General features: G+C 44.7%; 1 protein-coding gene across 1 annotated transcript in view; it reads right to left on the reverse strand.

The window, feature by feature from the left end:
* Positions 1-24,386, reverse strand: part of LOC309562618 (uncharacterized protein) — a 69,776-nt gene that overhangs the window by 16,114 nt on the left and 29,276 nt on the right. Inside the window, exon 3 of the mRNA XM_082266871.1 lies at positions 16,406-16,532. Coding sequence (XP_082122997.1) covers positions 16,406-16,532 — 127 coding nt within the window. The remainder of the gene's footprint in view (positions 1-16,405; positions 16,533-24,386) is intronic.

Raw genomic sequence — 24,386 nt, forward strand, 5'->3', positions numbered from 1 at the left:
GGTACGGTGTAGGAACGGTTCTGTACGGTACGGCGGCGCTTTTCCACTGCCTGGAATCGAATGGTACGGCTCTCAAAAACAGTACCACCTCGATTGTGGTTCCAAGAGGTACCATACCCGGTACCATATCCCACAATCCTTTGCATGCAGTCACTACTAGCCACTGATTGGTCAGAGAATCGTTGTTATCCCACCCACTTAACTTTAGTACTACTTTAGTGGAAAAGCAAACCATACCGTACCGTATCGAACCGTTCCAAAACCGTACCATGTGGTACCAGCAGTGGAAAAGCAAACCGGGCCAAGCAGGGCCGAGTAGAGCCGAGCCGGTACTTGCAGTGGAAAAGTGCCATAAGAGGGAGTTTTATATCATATCAGATGGTTAGTGTACACATTAACTATGATTGTCTGTAGTTTCCCCCAATGGATGCTAATCTTCAGCTTTAAAAATTAGCCATAACTTTATTAGTTGATAAATCTGTCCAATGGAAAGGTGACTAGCTCTAAATTTGACCCAGGAAACCAAATATAACTAAATATATGGCTGCAGTTTTTTAAAAGCAATATTTCTGTTCAATAATGTTATGTTGTTACATACCCTGTACCTATGTACCTATAACAATTTTTTTTTTTTTTTTTAACTTTCCCATCTGAATATATATTTTTCCTTATCTGTCATTTCAACTAAGTAATCAGGCTCTCTGCATTCCTGCATTAACCATTTCTGCTCTGATCTGTGCCACGTAACCTTGACAGGCCTACCTGCTTGTTAACAGGCATGTTATGAAATAAAATGACCGGAGTTCTGCCAAAAAGTAAAAACGCACGTTATAGTGTCCGGACCTAAAAAGCTTCAAAATTGCATATTATTTCTTCCTCTTATGACAGCTGTCAGGATGGAACTACAGAAAAAGTATAATAGCCTGTACAATACTTTATAGACATTTTGTATTAATCTGGTCTTGAGCTCTTCTTTCACATAGAACAATTTATACAATAAATTAGACCTTTCAAGTCATACACACACAAAGAACAACTGAAAAGAAGAAGGTTGGGTGGTATGACTTTATTGAAAAAGAAAAAAAATAATATTCTGAGTAAGTACCGCATTCCCATTTAAAGATGAACTTCAAACAAACTGCTAAATACACAGATGAATTACATACAAATGAGCTTGTTTTAGCTGCCAAAGGTTTTGTATTTCTGGCCATCCAGTCCTGAGATTTACACAGCTCTGGCAGGGCAGGAGACCAGATTTTCCACTGCTCTAGTCCCTACACACCCTGTAACTGGACAGCGAAAGCAGAAGCAGCAGACGAATGAGCGCTCTGTCACTCCACCTATCAGCATATTCCTTGTTAGCAATGCATGACAACTGTAGACCAGCTGATTGGCTCCTTGAACTGTTTCTTTCTCCCCCAGTCTGAGCTACAGGGACTGCCAAATGTTATGTCAAGTCAAATTTAGGTAATGATATAATACAGATGTAGCCCAAAACCATGAAAAATAGGATTTTTGTCTTTTGTAAAATCAATTTCTCTGATGTTCATTGACGGACACAGATCCTGATCTTCTTAACAATTGGGTTATACTGCCCCCTAGAGGAGTAGGACACTAGGCAGAAAAAAAGGTTGACTACGCCTATGGGCAGTCCCAGGGGGTATACTCCCACTCTCAGCTATAGGCACTCAGTTTTGTTACAAGCAGTGTCAGAAGAAATCCAACTCCACATAGGGGTGGGTACTGTGTCCATCAATGAACATTAGAGAAATGGATTTTACGGTAAGACAAAAAACTGGATTTTTGACTTACCGTAAAATCCATTTCTCTGATGTTCATTGACGGACACAGCTCCTGTCATTCTTGACCATTGGGTTATGCTATCCCCTACAGGAGTAGGACACTAGGCAGAAAAAAACTTCTGGCTACACCCCTGGGCAGTCCCAGGGGATATACTCCCTCTTCCTGCTATAGTCACTCAGTTTTGTTACAAGCAGTGTCAGGAGAATTATAACTCCACAGAGGGGTGGGTGCTGTGTCCATCAATGAACATCAGAGAAATGTCAAAAATCCCATTTTCTCTTTCGTTCATTGACAGGCACAGCTCCTGTCATTCTTGACCATTGGGACTTCCCAAAGCAGTGTCAAACATGAGGGGTGGGAAAAAGCAAAAAATTCCCAAGGCTAAACAGTAGCCAACCAGGCGACTGAGGCTCAACCAAAACAACTGGAGCCCATCTGAAAACAACAATACACCCTCTCAAAGAGAATCAGGTCCTCTTAAACAGCAGCCTGCAAAACCTTGGGGCCAAAGGAAGCATCTGCAGATACCAATACATCGACTTTATAAAAATTTGTAAAAGTGTGCACTGACGACCAGGTGACAGCCTTGCAAACCTGCATCACTGAAGCTTGATGACGGAAGGCCCAGGAGGCACTAAGCGCCCTAGTAGAGTGCGCCTTGACAGGGAAAGGAGGAACCTGACCCCTGAAGGAATAGGCCTAAACTACCGTCTGTCTGATCCATCTGGAAATGATCAAAGAGGAAGTGGACAACCCTTTGCGAGGTCCATCCGTGAGCACAAATAGAGAGTCTGATTTCCTGAAAGACTCCGCAGCTGCCAGGTACACCCTAATTGTCCGGACCACATTCAAGGCATGCAGGGCAATTTCCTTCGGATGTTTAGGCCTGGGACACAGGGAAGGCAACACAATGTCTTCATTCAAATGAAAGTCAGAGACCACCTTAGGAAGGAATGATGGACAGGGGCAAAGCACCACCTTATCCTTGTGAATCACCAGATAAGGTGAATGACAGGATAACGCAGCCAATTCCGACACCCTGCACACAGAGGTGATAGCCACCAAAAAGGCCACCTTGTGGGACAGCAGAAGCAGGGGAATGTCCCAAATATTTTCACTATTAGGCTTCTGTAGAGCTGAAAGCACCAAATTAAGATCCCAAGGTGGCAACGGAGCCCGCACTGGAGGAACCAAATGTCAAAAACCCTGAAGAAAAGTACGCACCAGGAAGTGTGTGGCCAAAGGTCATTGGAAAAAGACTGCCAAGGCCGATACCTGGCCCTAATGGTACTCAAGGCCAATTTCTGTTCAACCCCCCGTTGGAGGAAGGTCAAAATCCGAGCCACCAAAAAAGAGCGAGGATGAACCCCAAGAGGCTCACACCACGCAATGTACGTCTTCCACGTACAATGGTAGTTCTTCCTAGAAGTAGATTTCCTAGCCGTTAACAGCGTTGGAATCACTGATTCAGACAATACCCTATCCTACAGCACCTGGCATTCAACAGCAAAGCTGTCAAAGCCAGCGACTGTAAGGCAGGATGGAAGATTGGCCCTTGGGACAGCAGATCCTCCCTGAGAGGAAGCTTCCAAGGAACGTCGGCGACCAGCCGCACCCAATCGGCATACCAGGCCCGGCGAGGCCAGTCCATGCCACTAAGATGACCGGAATCCCTTCTGCCTCGATCCTGCATAGAAGTCTTGGCAGAAGATTGAGAGGAGGGAAGGCGTAAATCAGACGATACTGACCCCACGGGCCCACCAGCGCATCTGTGGCATCCGCCAGAGGATCCTGTGATGGTGCCAAAACCCCTGCACCTTCCTGTTGAGCGGATAGGGCAACAGGTCTACCTCGAGAATGCCCCACTGGATGAAGTGACCATTCCCCCTGGTCCAGCGCCTGTCGTCTGAGGTAATGCACCTACCAGGATTCCACCCCTGGAAAGTGTGAGCTGTGACGAGCATTCTGCCCATCCTAGAATGCAAGCTACCTTCAGAGCCACCAGGACACAACTTGTGCCTCCCAGGTGATTGACATAAGCCACATCCATGGCATTGTCCAATTTAATTTGCACCAGACACCCCTGAAGATGATCCGTCTAAGATCCAGTACATCGATTGGTAGTCTAGACTCTTCCAGTGTCCAGACCCCCTAAGCAGAATCTTTGCCGAGGACGCCTCCCCACCCAGACAGGCTGGCATCCGTGGTGATGACTATCCAATACAAGAGGAGATAGGATTTTCCCTGTTGAAGCGCTCGAGAACGAAGCCACCAGATCAGGGACCCTCTCGTTCTCAGCTGGATCAGATTGTCCAGAGACTGTAGATTCTTGTCCCATTTCACCAGAATCTCCCTTGCAGGGACCTCGTGTGAAACCGCGCAAACGGAACCGCCTTGAAGGTAGACACCATCAGGCCCAGCACCGGCATTCAAGTCCGGAGGGATGACCGTCTGCTGGACAACAGAAGATGAACCACAGCCCACAATTTCTGGAGCATGGCCAGAGGTAGGAGCACTCTGGGTAAGGCCAAGTCAAGAGTCAGACCCAGATAGTCCAGTTTTGTGGAAGGAACCAGAGTAAACTTCTGAAAATTCAGAATCCAGCCGAACTCCCTCAGAATTCATATAGCGATCTCAAAGTTGTCCACCAGAGCAGGAGGGGACTCTGTTCTCAGGAGAGGGTCATCCAAGTAGCCCAGTACCGCAATCCCCCGCTGACATAACAATGCCAGCACTGGGGCCAACACTTTGTGAAAACCGGGGGGCAAGGACAAGGCCATGACTGGTAATACTCCACTCCCTCGGAGGAAGTGCTACAGTCGGGCACGCATCAGAATGTGCAGGGAAGCATCCTTGTGAATGGACTCCATTCTGAACTTCCGCACCTGCATAAAGCAGCTCAGAGCCCTAAGGTCCAGATTGGACAAACCTGGTCCTCCTTCTCAGGGACCGTAAACAGGCTTGAATAAAAGCCTTAAAACAAATCTGATACCGGGAAAAAAAACAGGCCATACACCGCCCCAAGGAGAGCCTGCAAGCGGTCCGGGACACACATTGGAAGGAAAGAACCTTTTCGGAGGGCAAGAACGAAATTCCGATTTGGAATCGGACAGTATCACTGTGTGGACCATTTGGTTGTTCACCAAGGAGGTCCACGGGCTCGAAAACCAGCTAAAACGTCCCCCCACCGCAGGTACAGGTGAGGGCACACCTTCAGACTGAAGATGCCTTTTTCGGTCTAGAAAAAAATCCCGCTCTCGGCTTGCCAGGTCAGGGCCGCTTGTAACCTCCCTAAGAGGACTTAAAACTTCTTGTGAACGGAGAAAGCCGGACTACGTCTGCTACAAAGAGCTGCTTCCATTCTTGTGGAAGAAAAGTACCCTTCCCCTCTGTGAGACTCTTTATGTAACCCAGGGTAATCCCAAACAGGTAATCGCCTTGAAAGAGGAAGGGAGTCAGAGCTTCCCAGGAGTATGTTCCGCAGACCAACATTTAAGCCCACTGCCAAAACAGGCAGCTTAGAAAGCAGGGGAGCCGCAGTCAAAGAGGCATCGCAGACAAACTGCTGCCCCTGGACCAACTGGTCTGCTAACTCAGCCAAGGCAGGGGAACTTGCTTACCCTCTAGATCATGGCGCAAAAGCTTAACCCACTCAGTTAGTGTTTGAGACACCAGGGCAATGGCCAGTACTGGCCTGAGGACCGAGCTAGCAGTCGAGAAGATATTGAGGCCACAGCCTCTGCCTTCCTGTCAGCCGGATCCTTAAGGTCGGAGATTTCTCTACCGAAATCATGGTTGCCTTGTCCAACCTGGGGACAGGGGGGTCCACCACTGGTGGAACAGTCCACTTCTGGAGTAGTGACTTTGCAAGGGATACTTCACAGAAAAGCATTTAGGAACCACAAGGGGGCGTTTTGGATGCCTACCTACAATCTAGACAAATTTGTCAAAATAGGAGGGATAAGGAAACATGTTGCCGTGCGGGACGGCTAGTGAATGCCAAAAGAAGGGAATGGCAACCTATGCAGCCGCTTCAGCTGCACCCTCCATCTGCAAAGTCTCCCACACAGATGTAATCAGTGCATCAACCAGCGCCTCTCAAACGCAGCTACAGCTGTGGAGAGAATATCCTCACTATCTGACAGGTCAGGGATGTGGACTAACTCCGCAGGGTGGGCACGTCCGCAGCATCAGAGACAGATTCAGGATCTGGCAACAGATGAGGCAGGGGAAGGTAAGAGGGCACTACTGGAAACACAAAAAGACCCAGAGGGGGCCCCCGACTGAAGCCCCATACAGAAAAGCGCAGACTAAGGCCCCGTATAGGGGGCACTGACCGCTGACACCCCTCCAAAGCCCGCTGAGGACCCGCCACCATCTCCTCTCTGATGCACATAGTCCCGCAATCAGAAACCCTCCAGGGGCCCACAGCACCGCAGAGAAGGGTAGCATAATGGCGGCTCCTACTGTCAGAGACCAGGACCACCCCCACCGCGCTGCCCCTCCAGAAGAAGGGGACCGGCTCGGCTGCACGGCCTAAATTTTCGGACGCCAGGCCGCAGGGCGCGGATCTGAAAGCAGGGAGGGACCGGCTAAGGCAGCAGAGGGGAGGGGGGATGCTTGCACTGAAAACAGTGGCTTAAGCCGCCCGCACTAGAGGCGCCCAATGGAGCGACTAGTAGGCCGCAAGCTGCAGCCTAAAATTTCCGGATGCCCAGCCACAAGTGTGTGGCTCCAAAGGAACAGGGACCGACGGAGGCAGTGGAGGAGGGGACATATGCCTGAGCAGAGAGCAGCGGCTTCAGTTGCCCTCACTATAGCCACCCCACAGAGCGTCCGGCCAGCAGGCCGCAAAGCCTGCTATTACCTAAATTACCGGTGGGCCTGACCACATGGAGGGCGGACTCACGGAAGCCCGATCACCCGCTCCCTAGGCCTAACACATAGCCCAAGGGAGACCCCCCAGTACAACCAACCCCAAGTGGAGGGGGAAGACTAGGGGGACACAGGGCATGTACAATGCAGGGGGGGGGTGAAGGTGAACCCCAGGGCGACGACCACCCCAGGGAGTACTCACCGTCCGGAATCTACTTACCGGTCCAGCGTGCGTGCAGGGAACTCTCCCAAGACAGATCTCCTCACCACTGAAGTGGGGCGCTGTCGGCCAGGGTAACACTGTGACCCGGACTATCGACACCTGGTCATATGTCTCCCCGCGAGACATTTAACTCGCTGACCGCCCCAGTCCAGGATGGGGCCCGTCGCGGCCGACTCAGCACGGAGCTCTGGTCTGCGCGCACTCGCTGCCAGAATGGGGTGACCACTGGAGTTTTTAAAACTTCCAGCCCATCACCCAGTCCAGCAGTAGATTCTGACAGGTAAAAGAGAAAAATTCTGACTAGAAAAGAAAAAAATTGCCAGGACCAAAGATCCCTGCAAGGAACTAGGTCCTTACTTCTGACTAGGGAGAAAAAAGCAGAGTGCCTATAGCTGAGAGTGGGAGTATACCCCCTGGGACTGCCCATAGGCGTAGTCAAGCTTTTTTTCTGCCTAGAGTCCTACTCCTCAAAGGGGCAGTATAACCCAATGGTTAAGAAGATCAGTATCTGTGTCCGTCAATGAACATCCATGTCCATGTCAGTTGGATCAGCATGTGAAAAGACTGGGGCAAGACAGAAAGAATTGGCTGGTCGGGCTCCAGTCAACTTCAACAAAATGGTGGCGCACAGACACTGAACCCCTGTTGCATTAATGTTAATGAAATGGGTAAAACATGGCTTAAGCTCCTGTTCTCCAGCTGTAGAGAACTCCTCAGATGTATTTTGCTCTTTTCCGGGCTTAACTAATTCAGCTCCTTCATGACCAGGCCATTTTTTGCGTTACGGCACTGCATTACTTTGACTGACAATTGCGTGGTCCTGCGATCATGTACCCAAATAAAAAGTATGTCCTTTTTTTTCAACAAATTGAGATTTCTTTTGGTGGTATTTGATTACCAGTGCGGTTTTTATTTTTTTGCGCTATAAACAAAAAAGTCAGACAATTTTAAAAAAATATATATATTTTTTACTTTCTGCTATAAAACACATAAAAATAAAAAAATTTACAAAATCTAATTTCTTCATCAGTTTAGGCCAATATGTATTCTGCTATATGTTTTTGGTAAAAGAAAAATCCCAACAAGCGTATATTGATTGGTTTACGCAAACTTTATAGCGTCTACAAACTATGGAATATTTTTATGGATTTTTTCTCTAGTAATGGCGTGATCAACGACTTATAGTGGGACTGCGACATTGTGGCGGACAAATCGGTCACAAAGTGACACTTTTTTGGGGACCAGTGACACTGATACAGTGATCAGTGTTACAAACATGCACTGTCACTATACTAATTACCCTGGCAGGGAATGGTTAACATCAGGAGCGATCAAAGGGTTAAATGTGTGCCTAGCAAGTGCTTACTTTTCCACTGCAAGCATCGGCACGGCTCCACTCGGCCCTGCTTGGCTCAGTTTGGTTTTCCACTGCATGGTACCGCATGGTACGGTGTTGGAACGGTTCGGTACGGTTTGGTACAGTTTACTTTTCCACTAATAGTAAGTGGGTGGGATAACAGCAATTCTCTGACCAATCAGTGGCTAGTAGTGACAAACTAGTCAAGGCTGCATGCAAAGGATTGTGGAATATGGTACCAGTACGGCCCTCTTGGAACCACAACCGAGGTGGTACTGTTTATGCGAGCCGTACCGTTCGGTTCCATGTAGTGGAAAAGCGCCACCGTATCGTACCGAACCGTTCCAACACCGTACCATGCGGTACCATGCAATGGAAAAGCGCAAAAGCGAGCCAAACCGTTCAGTTCCATGCAGTGGAAAAGCGCCATAACTGTGTGGGAGTTGCTTGTACTGTGAGAAGATAGAGGTAGCATGAACACAGGATCACTACCATCCGTCTCACAGAACGGCTATCTGCTTTGTTTACATAGGCAGACCGCCACTCTGCTCCTCTCGGGAACAATCTGCGGATCTTGGCGGACATCAAGCCCACCGGACCCGCTGGTTGGCTCTCGCTGTTTCCAATCACAGCGGGAGCAGGTCGCCAACGGCGCACGTGCCCGCCCCAGACCTGGAAGTGCAGAATCTCATACAGGTACGTGATTCTGCACAGGAATGTGCCGCCGTATATATACAGTATACGGACGGCAAGCGGTTAATCCTAGTGGCAAGCTACCAAAAAGGGTGAAACGCATCTGAGGAGTTTTCTACAGCTGGAGAACAGGAGCAGAAGCCATCTTTTACCCATCTCATTCACATTAATGCAACAGGGAGTCGGTGTCTGTGTGCAGATGGCCACCATTTGATTGAAGTTGACTGGAGCCCGATAATTAATACAGAACTGCATGATTTTTTTCATGCATTTTGGAAGTTGGAGCTTTCAGAGCTATAAAATTCCAGTCTTTCAGAAATGAGCTAGAACTGGGGACAAGTATAAAGAATTTCACTGGTTCAATTCTTGTTCCTGGTTGCTAACTAATTTGATGGATGGGAATGGGCAGCCCAGAGCTTGAACCTGTAAAAACAAAAGTGGTCATGGAGATTCCAATATGTTTTTCCTTGAACCTGAGTTGGAGAAGAGTGTAGACGTGAAATAATTAGGTGTTCTATCTAATCCTGCAGAGAAGGCCAATGAAGAAAAGGTCAGCCACTTGTCCTAACATGATGAGTAATTGATCTGTCTGCAAATAAAATTGGTATGGAAGAAGAAGATATTTAACCGCTTGCACGAATGCGCACAGTATTTTTACTGCGGCAGTCAGCCTCGGCCAGGCAGAGTGACGTAGATCTACGTCGCTAGCCTGTCACCGGGTTTTGAGCCAATAGCGGGCGAGCGCGTGCCCGCTGAGGCGCGCGCCCTCCTCGGCTCGACCCGATGTCCGCCGGTCACACTACGATCGTCGGTAGAGCGGGAGAATGGCGGAGCGGCTTATGTAAACAAGCCGCCTGTCATTCTCCCCTGTGTAAAAATGGAGATCAGATGGTTCTACTATGTAGAACCGTTGATCTCTGTTTTTACAATAGGAGACCTGTCCCACTACAGTTAGAAACACACCCCTAGGACACACTATACCCTTCCCTGTCCAATACAGTTAACCTCTTCCCTGCCAGTGTCATTTTTACAGTGCATATGCATATGTATAGCACTGATTACTGCAGTAATGTCACTGGTACCCCCAAAAGTGTCAAAAATGTCAGTCAAGGGTCCGATCTGTCTGTCGCAATGTCGCCGTACCGCAAAAAAAAAATCACAGATCGCCGCCATTACTCATTAAAAAACCAAAAAAAAAAGGGACAAAAATCTTTCCCTTTGTTAGTAAACGCAATAACTTTTGCGCAAACCAATCAAAATACGCGTTTTGCGATTTTTTTACCAAACATATGTAGCATAAAACAAATTGGCCGAAAATGTTAAAAAAATTTGATTTTAACATTTTTTTGGGGGGGAATTTCATATAAAAAAAAGTGAAAAATATTGTTATTTTTGCAAAATTTACGCTCTTTTTTTGTTTATAGCGCATGATCAAAAAATCGCACAGGTGATCAAATACCACCAAAAGAAAGCTCTGTTTGTGGGGAAAAAAGGACGTGAAATTCGTTTAGGTACAGCGTCGCACGACCGCGCAATTGTCCATTAAAGTCACTCAGTAAAAAATCGCAAAAAAAACCCTGGTCAGGAAGGGGGTAAAATCCTTTGGGGCTTAAGTGGTTAAAGCGGTTCTCCAGCCCCCCCCCCCTCTCCTCCAAAAAAAGGTCAGCAGCTACAAATACTGCAGCTCAGGGTTTCTCAACCAGGGTTCCTATAGAAGTTGCTAGGGGTTCCTTGAGCAATGAGCAATTTCTGCCTCTCAGATAACTTCCCACTGACACCATTGATCTTTTTAGTTCTCTGTAAGGGGATAATTATTCCCAATAAATACAAGTGTAAGGAGCCTTCTTATCAGTGATCATCACACTAATGTATCACCAGTTGTAAATATAGTAATTATTAATAGGGGTTCCCTGAAACCCGAACGTTATTTCAAGGGTTCCTCTGTGTTGAAAAGGTTGGGAAAGGCTGCTGTAGCTGCATACTTTTATTAAAATTACACCTACCTGTCCGGTGATCCAGCGATGTCCTCACTTGGGCCGGTCCTTTGCGAGTCCCTAGTGTCACTATGCTAAATGTGGGAACCCGGCTGTGACTCATTGCAGCTTTGCAGCCCACTGTGTAAGTGCAAGCCGCGAGACGCTGTGTAAATGGTCCCACAGCCTCCTGGGACCTGTGATGTGGCCCAAGCTGCTGCGGGCAGCATGCACAGACATGAGCAAAGAATGACTCCGCCCTTTTATCGACAACTGTTTGACACTCAGTAGTAAGAATAAAGTCTCTGAGACACAGTAGGGTGTCACCTGCGATTTTCCAGATCTAGGTAAAAATCGGACCAGAGGCTCCAATGAAGACAACGTTTGATAAGTATTTTTTCATGTTTTTATTAGGATTTAACAACTGAGTGTGCATACACAAGTAGCAGTCTAGATCTAATCTAAAGACAATTAATATACTGTACCAAAGACAACCAACGTTTCATCTATAACCACCTTCATCAAAGAATATGCTGTGTGAATTTGGTCTGCAAGCTGCGACACCAACCTAAATAAAGTATTCAGAAAATTATTTACTTCATCTGCAAAGTCGGTGGGATGATCAGGTCTAGGGAAATAACTTTACAATATACAAGAATTGAATGGATACAAAATAGATTCAAAAGTTTCTCTATAAAAGTAAATCTTTTATATCTTAAATGTACAGTGCCTTGCGAAAGTATTCGGCCCCCTTGAACTTTTCGACCTTTTGCCACATTTCAGGCTTCAAACATAAAGATATAAAACTGTAATTTTTTTGTGAAGAATCAACAACAAGTGGGACACAATCATGAAGTGGAACGAAATTTATTGGATATTTCAAACTTTGTTAACAAATAAAAAACCGAAAAATTGGGCGTGCAAAATTATTCAGCCCCTTTACTTTCAGTACAGCAAACTCTCTCCAGAAGTTCAGTGAGGATCTCTGAATGATCCAATGTTGACCTAAATGACTAATGATGATAAATAGAATCCACCTGTGTGTAATCAAGTCTCCGTATAAATGCACCTGCACTGTGATAGTCTCAGAGGTCCGTTTAAAGCGCAGAGAGCATCATGAAGAACAAGGAACATTCCAGGCAGGTCCGAGATACTGTTGTGGAGAAGTTTAAAGCCGGATTTGGATACAAAAAGATTTCCCAAGCTTTAAACATTCCAAGGAGCACTGTGCAAGCGATAATATTGAAATGGAAGGAGTATCAGACCACTGCAAATCTACGAAGACCTGGCCGTCCCTCTAAACTTTCAGCTCATACAAGGAGAAGACTGATCAGAGATGCAGCCAAGAGGCCCATGATCACTCTGGATGAACTGCAGGGATCTACAGCTGAGGTGGGAGACTCTGTCCATAGGACAACAATCAGTCGTATACTGCACAAATCTGGCCTTTATGGAAGAGTGGCAAGAAGAAAGCCATTTCTTAAAGATTTCCATAAAAAGTGTCGTTTAAAGTTTGCCACAAGCCACCTGGGAGACACCAAACATGTGGAAGAAGGTGCTCTGGTCAGATGAAACCAAAATCAAACTTTTTGGCAACAATGCAAAATGTTATGTTTGGCGTAAGAGCAACACAGCTCATCACCCTGAACACACCATCCCCACTGTCAAACATGGTGGTGGCAGCATCATGGTTTGGGCCGGATTTTCTTCAGCAGGGACAGGGAAGATGGTTAAAATTGATGGGAAGATGGATGGAGCCAAATACAGGACCATTCTGGAAGAAAACCTGATGGAGTCTGCAAAAGACCTGAGACTGGGACGGAGATTTGTCTTCCAACAAGACAATGATCCAAAACATAAAGCAAAATCTACAATGGAATGGTTCACAAATAAACATATCCAGGTGTTAGAATGGCCAAGTCAAAGTCCAGACCTGAATCCAATTGAGAATCTGTGGAAATAACTGAAAACTGCTGTTCACAAACGCTCTCCATCCAACCTCACTGAGCTCGAGCTGTTTTGCAAGGAGGAATGGGCAAAAATTTCAGTCTCTCGATGTGCAAAACTGATAGAGACATACCCCAAGCGACTTACAGCTGTAATCGCAGCAAAAGGTGGCGCTACAAAGTATTAACTTAAGGGGGCTGAATAATTTTGCACGCCCAATTTTTCAGTTTTTTTTTTTGTTAAAAAAGTTTGAAATATCCAATAAATTTAGTTCCACTTCATGATTGTGTCCCACTTGTTGATTCTTCACAAAAAAATACAGTTTTATATCTTTATGTTTGAAGCCTGAAATGTGGCAAAAGGTCGAAAAGTTCAAGGGGGCCGAATACTTTCGCAAGGCACTTGTATATCTCTTTTACGGCTTCCCTAAAAAATGCCAGGGGCAACTGTCTTCTGACAAACTTTGTAAGTGTTTTTGGGGTGGTGACATCTTGGCCTTTGAGGTAGACCCTTTATTATACACCCTGTACTTACCCAATTGCTGTAAAGGCCAGCTGGAAAAAAACATATTGATCTCTTTATGTTTTAGCTACAGTACAAGAGGGCTTGAGTGCCCCACACAGAGAGTGTCCCCTCGTATACACCAAATGGCCAAAGATTTGTGGTCCCCTGGGCATTTTGCTTTTATGAGTTTGTTGGACATCCAATTCCTTTAATGGGTCTCTGTGACCATACCAGCCTTCACAAGATTTTTAGGTGTGTCTGTGGAAATTGGTGCCCATTCAGCAAAAAGAGAATTTGTGAGGTCAGATACTGAACGGCATTCCAATTCATCCCAATGGTGTTCAGTAGGGTTGAGGTCAGGGCTCAGTGCAGACCACTTGAGCTCCTCCACACTAAACTCTTTCAACCAGCCTTTCTCAACCTTTTTAACACAGAGGGACCCTTGAATTATTTTTCCGGGCTCAGGAAACCCTTGCTAATAACTACTTTATCTACAGCTCATGGTACATTCGTGTTAATTGGGAAAAGTCTCTCCTTACCGAAAGCTATAAAGATCATTGCTGCCAGTGATTACACATCTGAGAGCAGGGCTGTTGTTAGAAATCACCTACCTATCAGGGCCCCCCCCCCTCCCCCCGAAAAATAGCAAATTATATTTTCACTGAAATGCCATGGTCGCGATGCTATGTAAAGCACGTGGTTGTGGTTTATTAGTGCGAGGTTAGAGCAGGTGGTGGGGAGGCAATATTCCTTCTCACTGCCTGTCAAATGCTCTCTGAAGAGTGATCCAAATGCTGACTGCTCTTTAACCACTTAAGCCCCGGAAGATTTTACCCCCTTCCTGACCAGGGCCTATTTTGCGATTCGGCACTGCGTATCTTTAACAGACAATTGCGCGGTCATGTGACGCTGTACCTAAACGAATTTGATGTCCTTTTTTTCCCACAAACAGAGCTTTCTTTTGGTGGTATTTGATCACCTGTGCGATTTTTACTTTTTGCGCTATAAACAAAAAAACCGCGTCAATTTTGCAAAAATAAAAATATTTTTCACATTTTTTATATGAAATTCCCCCAAAAAAAAGTAAAAATCAAAATTTTTTAACATTTTGGGCCTTTTTTTTTTTTTTTACTTGTTTGGTAAAAAAAAAATCGCAAAAAGCGTATTTTGATTGGTTTGCGCAAAAGTTATTGCGTTTACTAACAAAGGGAAAGATTTTTGTCATTTTTGTCATTTTTGTTGTTTTTTTTTTTTAACGCGTAATGGCGGCGATCTGCGATTTTTTTTGCGGGACTACAACATTGCGGCGGACAGATCGGACCCTTGACTGACATTTTTGACACTTTTGGGGTTACCAGTGACATTTCTACAGTAATCAGTGTTATACATATGCACTGTTACTGCAAAAATGACACTGGCAGTGAAGGGGTTATGTGTGTCCCTAGGGGTGTGATTCTAACTGTGATTGGCTGTGGCTTGAGGTGTAGGAACAGTGATCAACGGTCCTACATAGTAGAACCATATGATCACCATTCCTACACAGGGGAGAATGACAGGCGGCTTGTTTACATCAGCCGCCTGCCTTTCTCCCTCTCCACCCGACGATCGCATGTGACCGGCGGACCCGATGGCGGACATCGGGTCCGCCGGTCACACGCGCGGGGGGGTCCATGACTACGCGCTCGCTCCCTAGACCCTCACAGGCTAGCGACGTAGCCCTACGTCACTCTGCCTGTGAGGGGCTGACCGTTGACGTAAATAGTCGTGCGGTGGTCGGCACGTGGTTAAGAGAGCAAAGCACACTTCAACAAGCCCTTCATTTTTTTTTTTTTTTTTAGAAATGTAATTTTTTTACATTTTTTTTAGAATTGAATTATTTATTTTTTAAGTGCTCTGTTGGGTAGGCTTTGGTAAAAAAAAAAATCAGGGATCTAAACAGACCCTGATGTCTCACATTTGAGCTAGAGAAAGGGACCGAGGACAGAGATTCATCAGTACCTTTCTGTGCATTCTCAGCTGCAGATGAATGAATAGGAAGTGCTCTGAGGCTTCCCGATCATTCACAAACGGAAGCATTGTAAACATAGTTTACTATGCTTCAGTGATGAATGGACACAGGAGCGATCGTTACCGATATAACATATTTACCAGCCCCCAGCTCTCCATCCTGACCTTGATCCTCCTGTGTGCCCTCAGCAGCTGCTGGCAGGAGAAAAGTGTAGGGAAGCCGGCACTCCTGCTGGGGAGGCGGGCACATAGGGGGTACCGGACAGCAGGTGGAAGGGGGTGCAGATACAAGAACGGGACCCCTTGCAGTGCAGGGAGAGAGCCAACAGCCTTGTAGGGGGATCCACAAGAGTCACAAAGCAGTGCCTGGGCCCCCCTTTTGAACTGATGGTGCCAGGGTCTAGTATAGGAGGGCCAGCTGTACTGCCTTATCAGCGGCTCTGTCTGAGAGGCAGAAGTTGCTTATTACTCAAGGAACCCCTAAGAACCACTGAAAGAACCCTGGTTGAGAAAGGCTGCTTTAAACCATGTCTTCATGGAGCTGACTTTGTGTACAGGAGCCCAGTTGTGCTGGAACAAAAAACAGCCTTTCCCAAACTGATTCCACAAGCCTGAAAGCATACAACTGTCTAAAACATTTTTGTATTCTGTAGCATTAATAGCTCCCTTCATTAGAAACACCTGAATTTAATAATTTGATGGGATTTCCACATACTTTTGGCCATATGGACAAATGTGATAGTGAGGTGTCCACAAACGTTTGGTCATAAAGTGTACTATTGCCTAGTCTGCCTGTCATTCAATCGTCTGCAGTAGACACCAGCTGCCTGGTCCATAGCATCCTCCCTCCAATAACAAGCTACAAAGAGAGCTGAAGAGAGAGATCCACAAACACATCTTCCAATCACGTCTAGAAATAATGTCCTAAATACCTACCAGCAAGCAATCTGATTTCAAAATGAAGACCTGCAATAAAATCTGACCATAGGACAAGAAAAGGAAAAAGGTTTCATTCTGTCTTACCTAGTGACTGGAGGGTCTGATAATTTTCAATCATCACCTCCCTGTATAGATCTTTCTCTTCGTTGTTTAGGTAATCCCACTCATCCTTGGAGAAATAGACAGCGATGTCATCAAACGTAGCCTGTTCCTACAAGAGAAGATTCTATGATCAATGTAACAGTTCCTTAAAGGAGATGACCTATCTGAGAGCAACTCGTGTGATTGGTAAATCCATAAAAAGAGATCATTAAATTCTTAGAGGTCTCTTTATCAATGTTTTCACCCAAGATTCGCCCAACTTTCACCTAAGTTTCAATAAATTTTTATAAATAATTCTTATTGAAAAATGAATCATAGGTAAAAGTTGGATGAATCTCAAGTGCAAGTTGGCTAAAAGACCCTTTAAAGTGATTCATTCGGTAACTTTACTGTTTGATAATGTTATTGCTCAGGTTGTCCCGAGCAGCCACCGTAGTGGTAAGAGTAAGGAGGGCTTAGGGGGAAAGGTGGGACTTTAAGGGTACCAAATAGAGATCAGTGATAGTCAAACAAGTATAAAAATATTTAAATTTTATTAAATAAGAATAAAATCAACAAAGAGATTGAAAAAGAAAACAAGACATACAAATGTACTGGATAAGGATATTCAAAATTGCATATAAACCATGAATATATTGTGTCACAGGTAGCTCTAAATGACTAGGCCGGATAAACAACCGGCTATTATCCACAAGACATCGCCCAACATGGTTCGTTGTTGCTTCCTCAGGGGCATGTAGCTGCAGCGGACATGGTCATAGAGGTACTACATTGAAACATAAAAACATGTTACATATACAGTTTAACCGGTTGCCGACTGCGCACAGTATATTTACTGCGGCAGTCAGCCCCGGCCAGGCAGAGTGACGTAGATCTACGTCACTCGCCTGTCACTGGCATTTGAGCCAATAGCGGGCGAGCGCGCGCCCGCTGAGGCGCGCGCCCGCCTCGGCTCGTTCAGGGAGGAGTGCGAGCGTGTGACCGGCAGACCCGATGTCCGCCGGTCACTCGGCGATCGCCGGTACAGCGCGAGAAAGGCAGAGCGGCTTATGTAAACAAGCCGCCTGTCATTCTCCCCTGTGTAAAAATGGAGATCAGACGGTTCTACTATGTAGAACCGTTGATCTCTGTTTTTACACTAGGAGACCTGTCCCACTTCAGTTAGAATCACGCCCCTAGGACACACTTAACCCCTCCCTGTCCAATACAGTTAACCCCTTCCCTGCCAGTGTAATTTTTACAGTAACAGTGCATATATATAGCACTGATTACTGCAGTAATGTCACTGGTACCCCCAAAAGTGTCAAAAATGTCAGTCAAGGGTCCGATCTGTCCGCCGCAATGTCGCAGTCCCGCAAAAAAATCGCAGATCGCCGCCATTACTCGTTAAAAAAAAAAACACCAAAAATGACAGAAATCTTTCCCTTAGTTAGTAAACGCAATAACTTTTGCGCAAACCAATCAAAATACGCTTATTGTGATTTTTTTTTACCAAACATAGGTAGCAGAAAACAAATTGGCCAAAAATTTAAAAAAAATTAGATTTTTACATTTTTTTGGGGGGGAATTTCAAATAAAATTTTTTTAAAAATATTGTTGTTTTTTCAAAATAAACGCTCTTTTTTTGTTTATAGCGCAAAAAGTAAAAATCGCACAGGTGATCAAATACCACCAAAAGAAAGCTCTGTTTGTGGGAAAAAAAGGACGTAAATTTAGTTTGGGTACGGTGTCGCACAACCGCGCAATTGTCAGTTAAAGTCGCACAGCGCCGAATCGCAAAAAGTGGCCCAGACGTAAGACAGCAAAATCCTCCAGTGGTAAAGTGGTTAAAGTGATCCATTCAGTAACTTTACTGTCTGTATGAATAAATTTCTGAAATGCCACAATATGTAGTAACAATATCATTTATCAAAAAAAAGAATCAGCCTTTTTTTAATTAAAAGCCATCCATGAGTTGCAGTGTATTTTTACCCTATGTTAAGCTCTGTGGTGCAGTGCGCACACTCGAAACCAACACCAGGTGCAAAATAAAAAAAACTGCACAGGGTATACACATGATGCTTCTCTGAAGAGAACGAACCCTAGCCCTGATCAACAAGGCATAAGACTCCTGATGGGGACAGAAGTAATGGTGGTTCACCTGGCCGACACCAGGCAGACCCTATTCTTCAGGGGACCTGCCAAAGCAAGGTCTACCAAGTACTAGGTGGGGCTACCCTGAAGAGAGACCCATGCGAGGGAGAGAACCTGACAAAATAACCATGTGCCCTTCCTTCCAAGAATTTCAGGTCAAGTCTGAAGACATACACCCTACTAATCAAAAGTGAGTTAAAGTGCAAAAAAACACACACAAACATTAAAAAGGAAGGGGATAAAGAAAAAGTGCTTTGCTGCCAATGTGCAATGCAATGGCAGACTATCCGGCTGGTATAAGCATTCCTTCTGTCCCAGCCAAAAGGCCCATCCCTAGGAGGCAGGTGTGGAAAAAAGTGTGCAATGGGTGATGTGACCAAGGCGCCATATTAACATAAAAGTGAGCTCTCCCACCATGTGTGTTTCCGATACCCCCAACTGCCACTCCAGGGGCACAAACACCACTGGCTTTTCTCAGCCCAGCCCCTGGCCAAACATATGCGGTACCATCCCTACTAGAGAGACATTAGCTTGGCGAACCTTATTAGATTTAACTCGGGAGGAAAAGGGCCCTTCCAATCGCACCCACCTTATCAAGTTCCCCAACTGGAAAAGGGAACCAACTTTATTCCTCATGAAAACTAATAAGAACAGATATTTCATCTGATCTTAGACAAAGGGCTGAGTAGTGATTCCTGGTTTTTGAGATGATGTCATCAGTCTGTTGCGGCAAGAAAAAGCATTTCCTCTATCTTCTTTCCCCAGTGATTATAGAGTACTTTTTAACTTTGTAGCACATCAAATGAGTGCTGAAGGGGCAGTGCAGAGAGCCGGTGACCAACAGTCACCGGCTCTCTGCTCACTGAAGGCCATGAACTGAGCGATCAGTGGTCATGTAATTGCTCAGTATCAATATTCATCATCATCATACTGAGTAAATTGACAAAGATATTGATTAAAACAATTATCTTGACGTTGATGTTGACAATCTTCTATATATTCATTTTGGCCATTGTCAACCCCAGCACGTTAAAAAAGATGTTGATGGAAATGTTGACAATGGCGTTCCTATTGACAATCGTCAATGTATCCATATTCATTGTCATCAAACCGAGTAAACTGACAAAGATGTTGATAAAAGTTACTATCTTGACGTTGGTGTTGGCAATTGTCTATATATTCATTTTCACTATTGTCAACCTGAGTTGACAAAGATGTTGATGAAAATGTTGACAATGACGTTAATATTGACAGTTGTCAACATATTCATCATCATCAGACTAAGTATGTTGACAAAGATAAAAAAGCAAAAAATTGGGGGAGCAAACCCTGAACATGTATATCTAAAGCTGGTGCAGCTATGGACCAAGCGACATGTATATTAAAAAAGAATAGCGCACACATGCAAAAGAAATGACTATCAAATATGGAGACAATCCATAAATAAAAATGGGGATTTAGTCCCACCATATGGCCATATCGTGCTCAAGCCCACCACTGCGTCAAAGTACCCCATTATCAGTGGGTCCTACACTATCCATAAAAAAGTTGACAAAGATTTAGATGAAAAGAAAGATGTTGACATTGATGTTGATAATCGTCTATATATCCATCTTCACCATTGACAACCCCAGTATGTTAACAAAGATGTTGATGGAAATGTTGACGATGACGTTACTATTGACAATCACCAACGTATCCATATTCACCATCATCAAACTACGTAAACTGACAAAGATGTTGATGAAAACGATTATACTGATGTTGATGTTGGCAATCGCCTATATATTTATTTTCACCATTGTCAGCTTGAGTATGTTGACAAAGATGTTGATGATGACATGGATATTGACAGCTTTCAACATATTTATATTCATCATTATCAGACTAAGTAAGTTGACAAAGATGTTAATGAAAACAAAGATGTTGATACAGATGTTGACAATCATCCATCTTCACCATTGTCAAACTGAGTAAGTTAACAAAGATGTTGATGGAAATGTTGACAATGACATTGATATTGGCAGTTATCAATGTATCTACCGGTATATTCATCATCATCATCATCAAGGCAGATGTTTAACTCAAAACAGTTATGTTTTAACAATATCATGACCTGTATTTTAAGGACAGCTTGTATAAGTAGCTGAATCTAAATTTATATTAGCTTTTTGTAAATCTTTTCACAGCAACATTGGGAAATGGACAACCAGTACTGTGAGCCAAAAAAGGATATCCTGCACTGCACAGTGCCATTCGTTTGATACTGGGAGAGTGCAGAGCAATGACCTCATCAGCGTGATAATGAAACCACCATGACTGTGTGCCTTTTCCCTTAATGTCCAGTCAGATCCATGTTAGCACATTCTTCACCAAGCTGTGCTGCCTAATTGCAGGGTAGAAAAGTGACGTCAGGGACATCTGGAAAAGTGTTGGTCTGGAACCAAAGAGAGCCTGAATGGAATTACAAAACGTTTAGCCAATAAGGGTCAATTAACCACTTTGCCGCTGCTTACTAGAGCTCTACTGCGGCAAAGAGGCTCGTTATCGTCTGGCGACGTAGACCTACGTCGCCAGACACCCCCCTTCTCAGCAGCGCACGCGCGCCGCCGGAGGCTCACTCCCGCTGTATTCAGTCACAGCAGGAGTCGGGCCAGGGGAGGAGCAGCGGCGATCGCCGCTGCTCTTCCCCGATCATCGGGGAATCGAGTCTGGAGATCTGCCCACTTGTGTAAACAAAGCGGGCGGATCTCCTAAGTGAAAGGCTGGGTCAGATTGCCGGGTTCAGCATAGCTGAACCTGTGATCTGTCCCTGTGTCACATAGTCACCTCCCCCCACACATGTCAGTAAGCACCAGGCATACATTAACCCCTCCCTCTCCAATAAAATTAACCCCTTCTCTGCCACTGTCATTTTTACAGTAACAGTGCATTTATAGCACTGATTACTGTAGTAATGTCACTGTTAACCCCAAAAGTGTCAAAAATGTCAGTCAAGGGTCCGATCTGTCCAAAAATGACAGAAATCTTTCCCTTAGTTAGTAAACGCAATAACTATTGCGCAAACCAATCAAAATACGCTTATTGCGATTTTTTTTAACCAAAAATATGTAGCAGAAAACAAATTGGCCTAAAATGATAAAAAATTTTGATTTTTACATTTTTGGGGGGGAATTTCATATAAAAAAAATATGAAAAATATTGTTATTTTTTCAAAATTGTTGCATTTTTTTGTTTATAGCGCAAAAAGTAAAAATCGCACAGGTGATCAAATACCACCAAAAGAAAGCTCTGTTTATGGGAAAAAAAGGCTGTAAATTTTGTTTGGGTACGGCATTACATGACTGCGCAATTGTCAGTTAAAGTCGCACAGTGCCGAATCGCAAAAAGTGGCCTGGACGTAAGACAGCAAAATCCTCCGGTGGTAAAGTGGTTAACATCAGCTGCTGCATTACAATGTAGCAGAAGGTGTGCAGTGTCATCCAGCTGTTCACTTATTTTTTTTTTAACAAGCTTTATTTAAAAATCATTCATTTTTATTGGCCGCCGAGTCCGAATGGTGCTAGGTGTTCAGATTGCCTCCCAATGCAATTCAAAGAATAGACACATCACAAAATCACATGTGTGTATTTCAAATACTTGTAGTTCCACAAAAGCTGGAGGGCCGCCAGTTTGACACCCCTAAGCTGTCTGCCTAAAAGTCAGCTTCGAAGCGATATCTGACTTTTGGGCCTCATTCACACAGGCGTGCTACATGCAAGCAGTCCTGCTCATGTCAGTTGGGACATAGAGGCTCTGCTCCCTTTTGGACATCTGTGCAGGTGGGGGTGTATGGCCCCCAAACGAACATACACTGTCTGTGTTGAGAGCCCGTCCACACGCACCCACACAGAACACCTATGCATCCTTATGCGGGTAAACACAGCGCTCACGTGACCGTACACTGTAGTACGCCAGTGTGAATGAGGCCTTAGAGACACACATACCAAAAAACATAATACATCTGTTAGGTTTTTATTTAATACCTTTAAAACATTTCTTGAAAAAACATAAATAGGAAAAGATTTTTAAAGCGGAGTTCCGGCCTCAAAATCCACTTTTGGCCATCCGCTTGCTGAGTGTCACCTGTAAAAGAAATGGATAGTTACGATTTTTTTGTTTACTTACCTTGATATTGAAGAAAATATACTCACCTTTATTCCTCTTCCTCCCTCTGCAGCTGCGCCCCGCGCCGTCACTTCCTCCTTGCATTGATTTCTGGGAGCTGAACGTCGCCGCTCCCAGGAATTAATGCGCCTTCACCGGCCCCGCTCGTCACTTCCGGTGCGCGCGCGTCATTCCCTGCTAAACAGCTTCTGGGCTTGCCTAGAAGCTGTGGAGGGATGACGCTCCTGCCCCGGAAGTGACGAGCGGGGCCGGTGCAGTGCATTGTGGGACCGAAGAGGACACGGAAGAGGACGCAGAAGAGGATGCGCTGGCTTCAGCTGCCCACACCTGAGATGGCAGCGCTGGAGAAGAAATTTTCAAGGTAAGTATTTCTTCTAAAAGGTAAGTGCGACCCGGGACAGTTCAGAGGCTATCCATTATGGAATGTACTAGCCCTGACTGTCCCGGGGGTATTTTTAGTAAAAAATAATTTCCGAGGCTGGAACTCTGCTTTAATTTTCACAGCACGGTTAAGTTCTGATTCTACAAGAGCATAATTATTTCTATTTAACACAATAACTCGGGGGGGGAAGAAGCAGAGCCAAATAATATCTTACCAAGACCCCAAGGCCTGGGCTGTCTCCTCTGGAACCGCGGCAAGTAATTGTATCCCCTGCTGCACCGAAGCGGACAGAGCCAAAGCAAAAAAATTGTTCAGAATGAATTTGTTTTTTTTTTCTTATTAGTTGTTTTTGTTGTTGCTTATTTGTTACAAAAAAGTCAAAAATAAAATCTGAATTATAAAAAAGAATGAATTAGTTAAGGGGAAAGGAGCTATAATGTATATAGATAAATCCCCATGCCTGTAGTATATGTAATCCCCCTCCCTCTTAAAAATGAAAAAATCAGGTTGCCAAATTTAAAGTGTTTGTCAAGCCCAATTTTTTTTCTGAGTTTTGGACAGAGTAGAGAGTGGTTATAACACCTGTCAGGTTATTAACCACTTGACCTCCGGAAGGTTTTACCCCCTTCATGACCAGGGCATTTATTGCTCGTCAGCACTGCGCTTCTTTAACTGGCAATGGCTAGGTCATGCAACACTGTTCACAAATGAAATTTATAGCATTTTTTTTCACATAAATAAAGCTTTCTTTTGGTGGTACTTAATCACCAATGGGTTTTTTATTTTTACTATATAAAAGAAAAAATACTAAAAATGTTAAGAAAAACAAATTTTTCTTCATTTCTTTTATAACATTTTGCAATAAAATAAACTTTCTTCATAAATTTAAGCCAAAATGTATTTTACTACACGTCTTTAGTAAAATAAAAATCCCAATAAGTGTATAATAATTGCTTTTTGTGAAAGCTATACAGTCTACAAACTATTGGGATTGACAGTACAGTATATTTGAATATCGATCAATCCTGATACACTGATGGCCTATCTTGCTTCTTAACCACTTGCTGACTGCCAGCAGTACATATAACTTTTGCGCAAACCAATCAATATATTCTTATTATCGCAACTCCATGTCTGAATGGACATTTGGAGCTGAGATCCGGCTCAGTGCCCCCACAGCAAGCTGCTTGCTGTGGGGGCACTCAACAGGAGGGAGGGGCCAGGGGCACAGATGAGGGACTGGAGAAGAGGAGGATCCTGGCCACTCTGTGCAAAAACAAC

Source organism: Pelophylax lessonae (genome assembly GCF_965119305.1).
Source record: "Pelophylax lessonae genome assembly, chromosome: 9".
Classification (NCBI taxonomy): domain Eukaryota; kingdom Metazoa; phylum Chordata; class Amphibia; order Anura; family Ranidae; genus Pelophylax; species Pelophylax lessonae.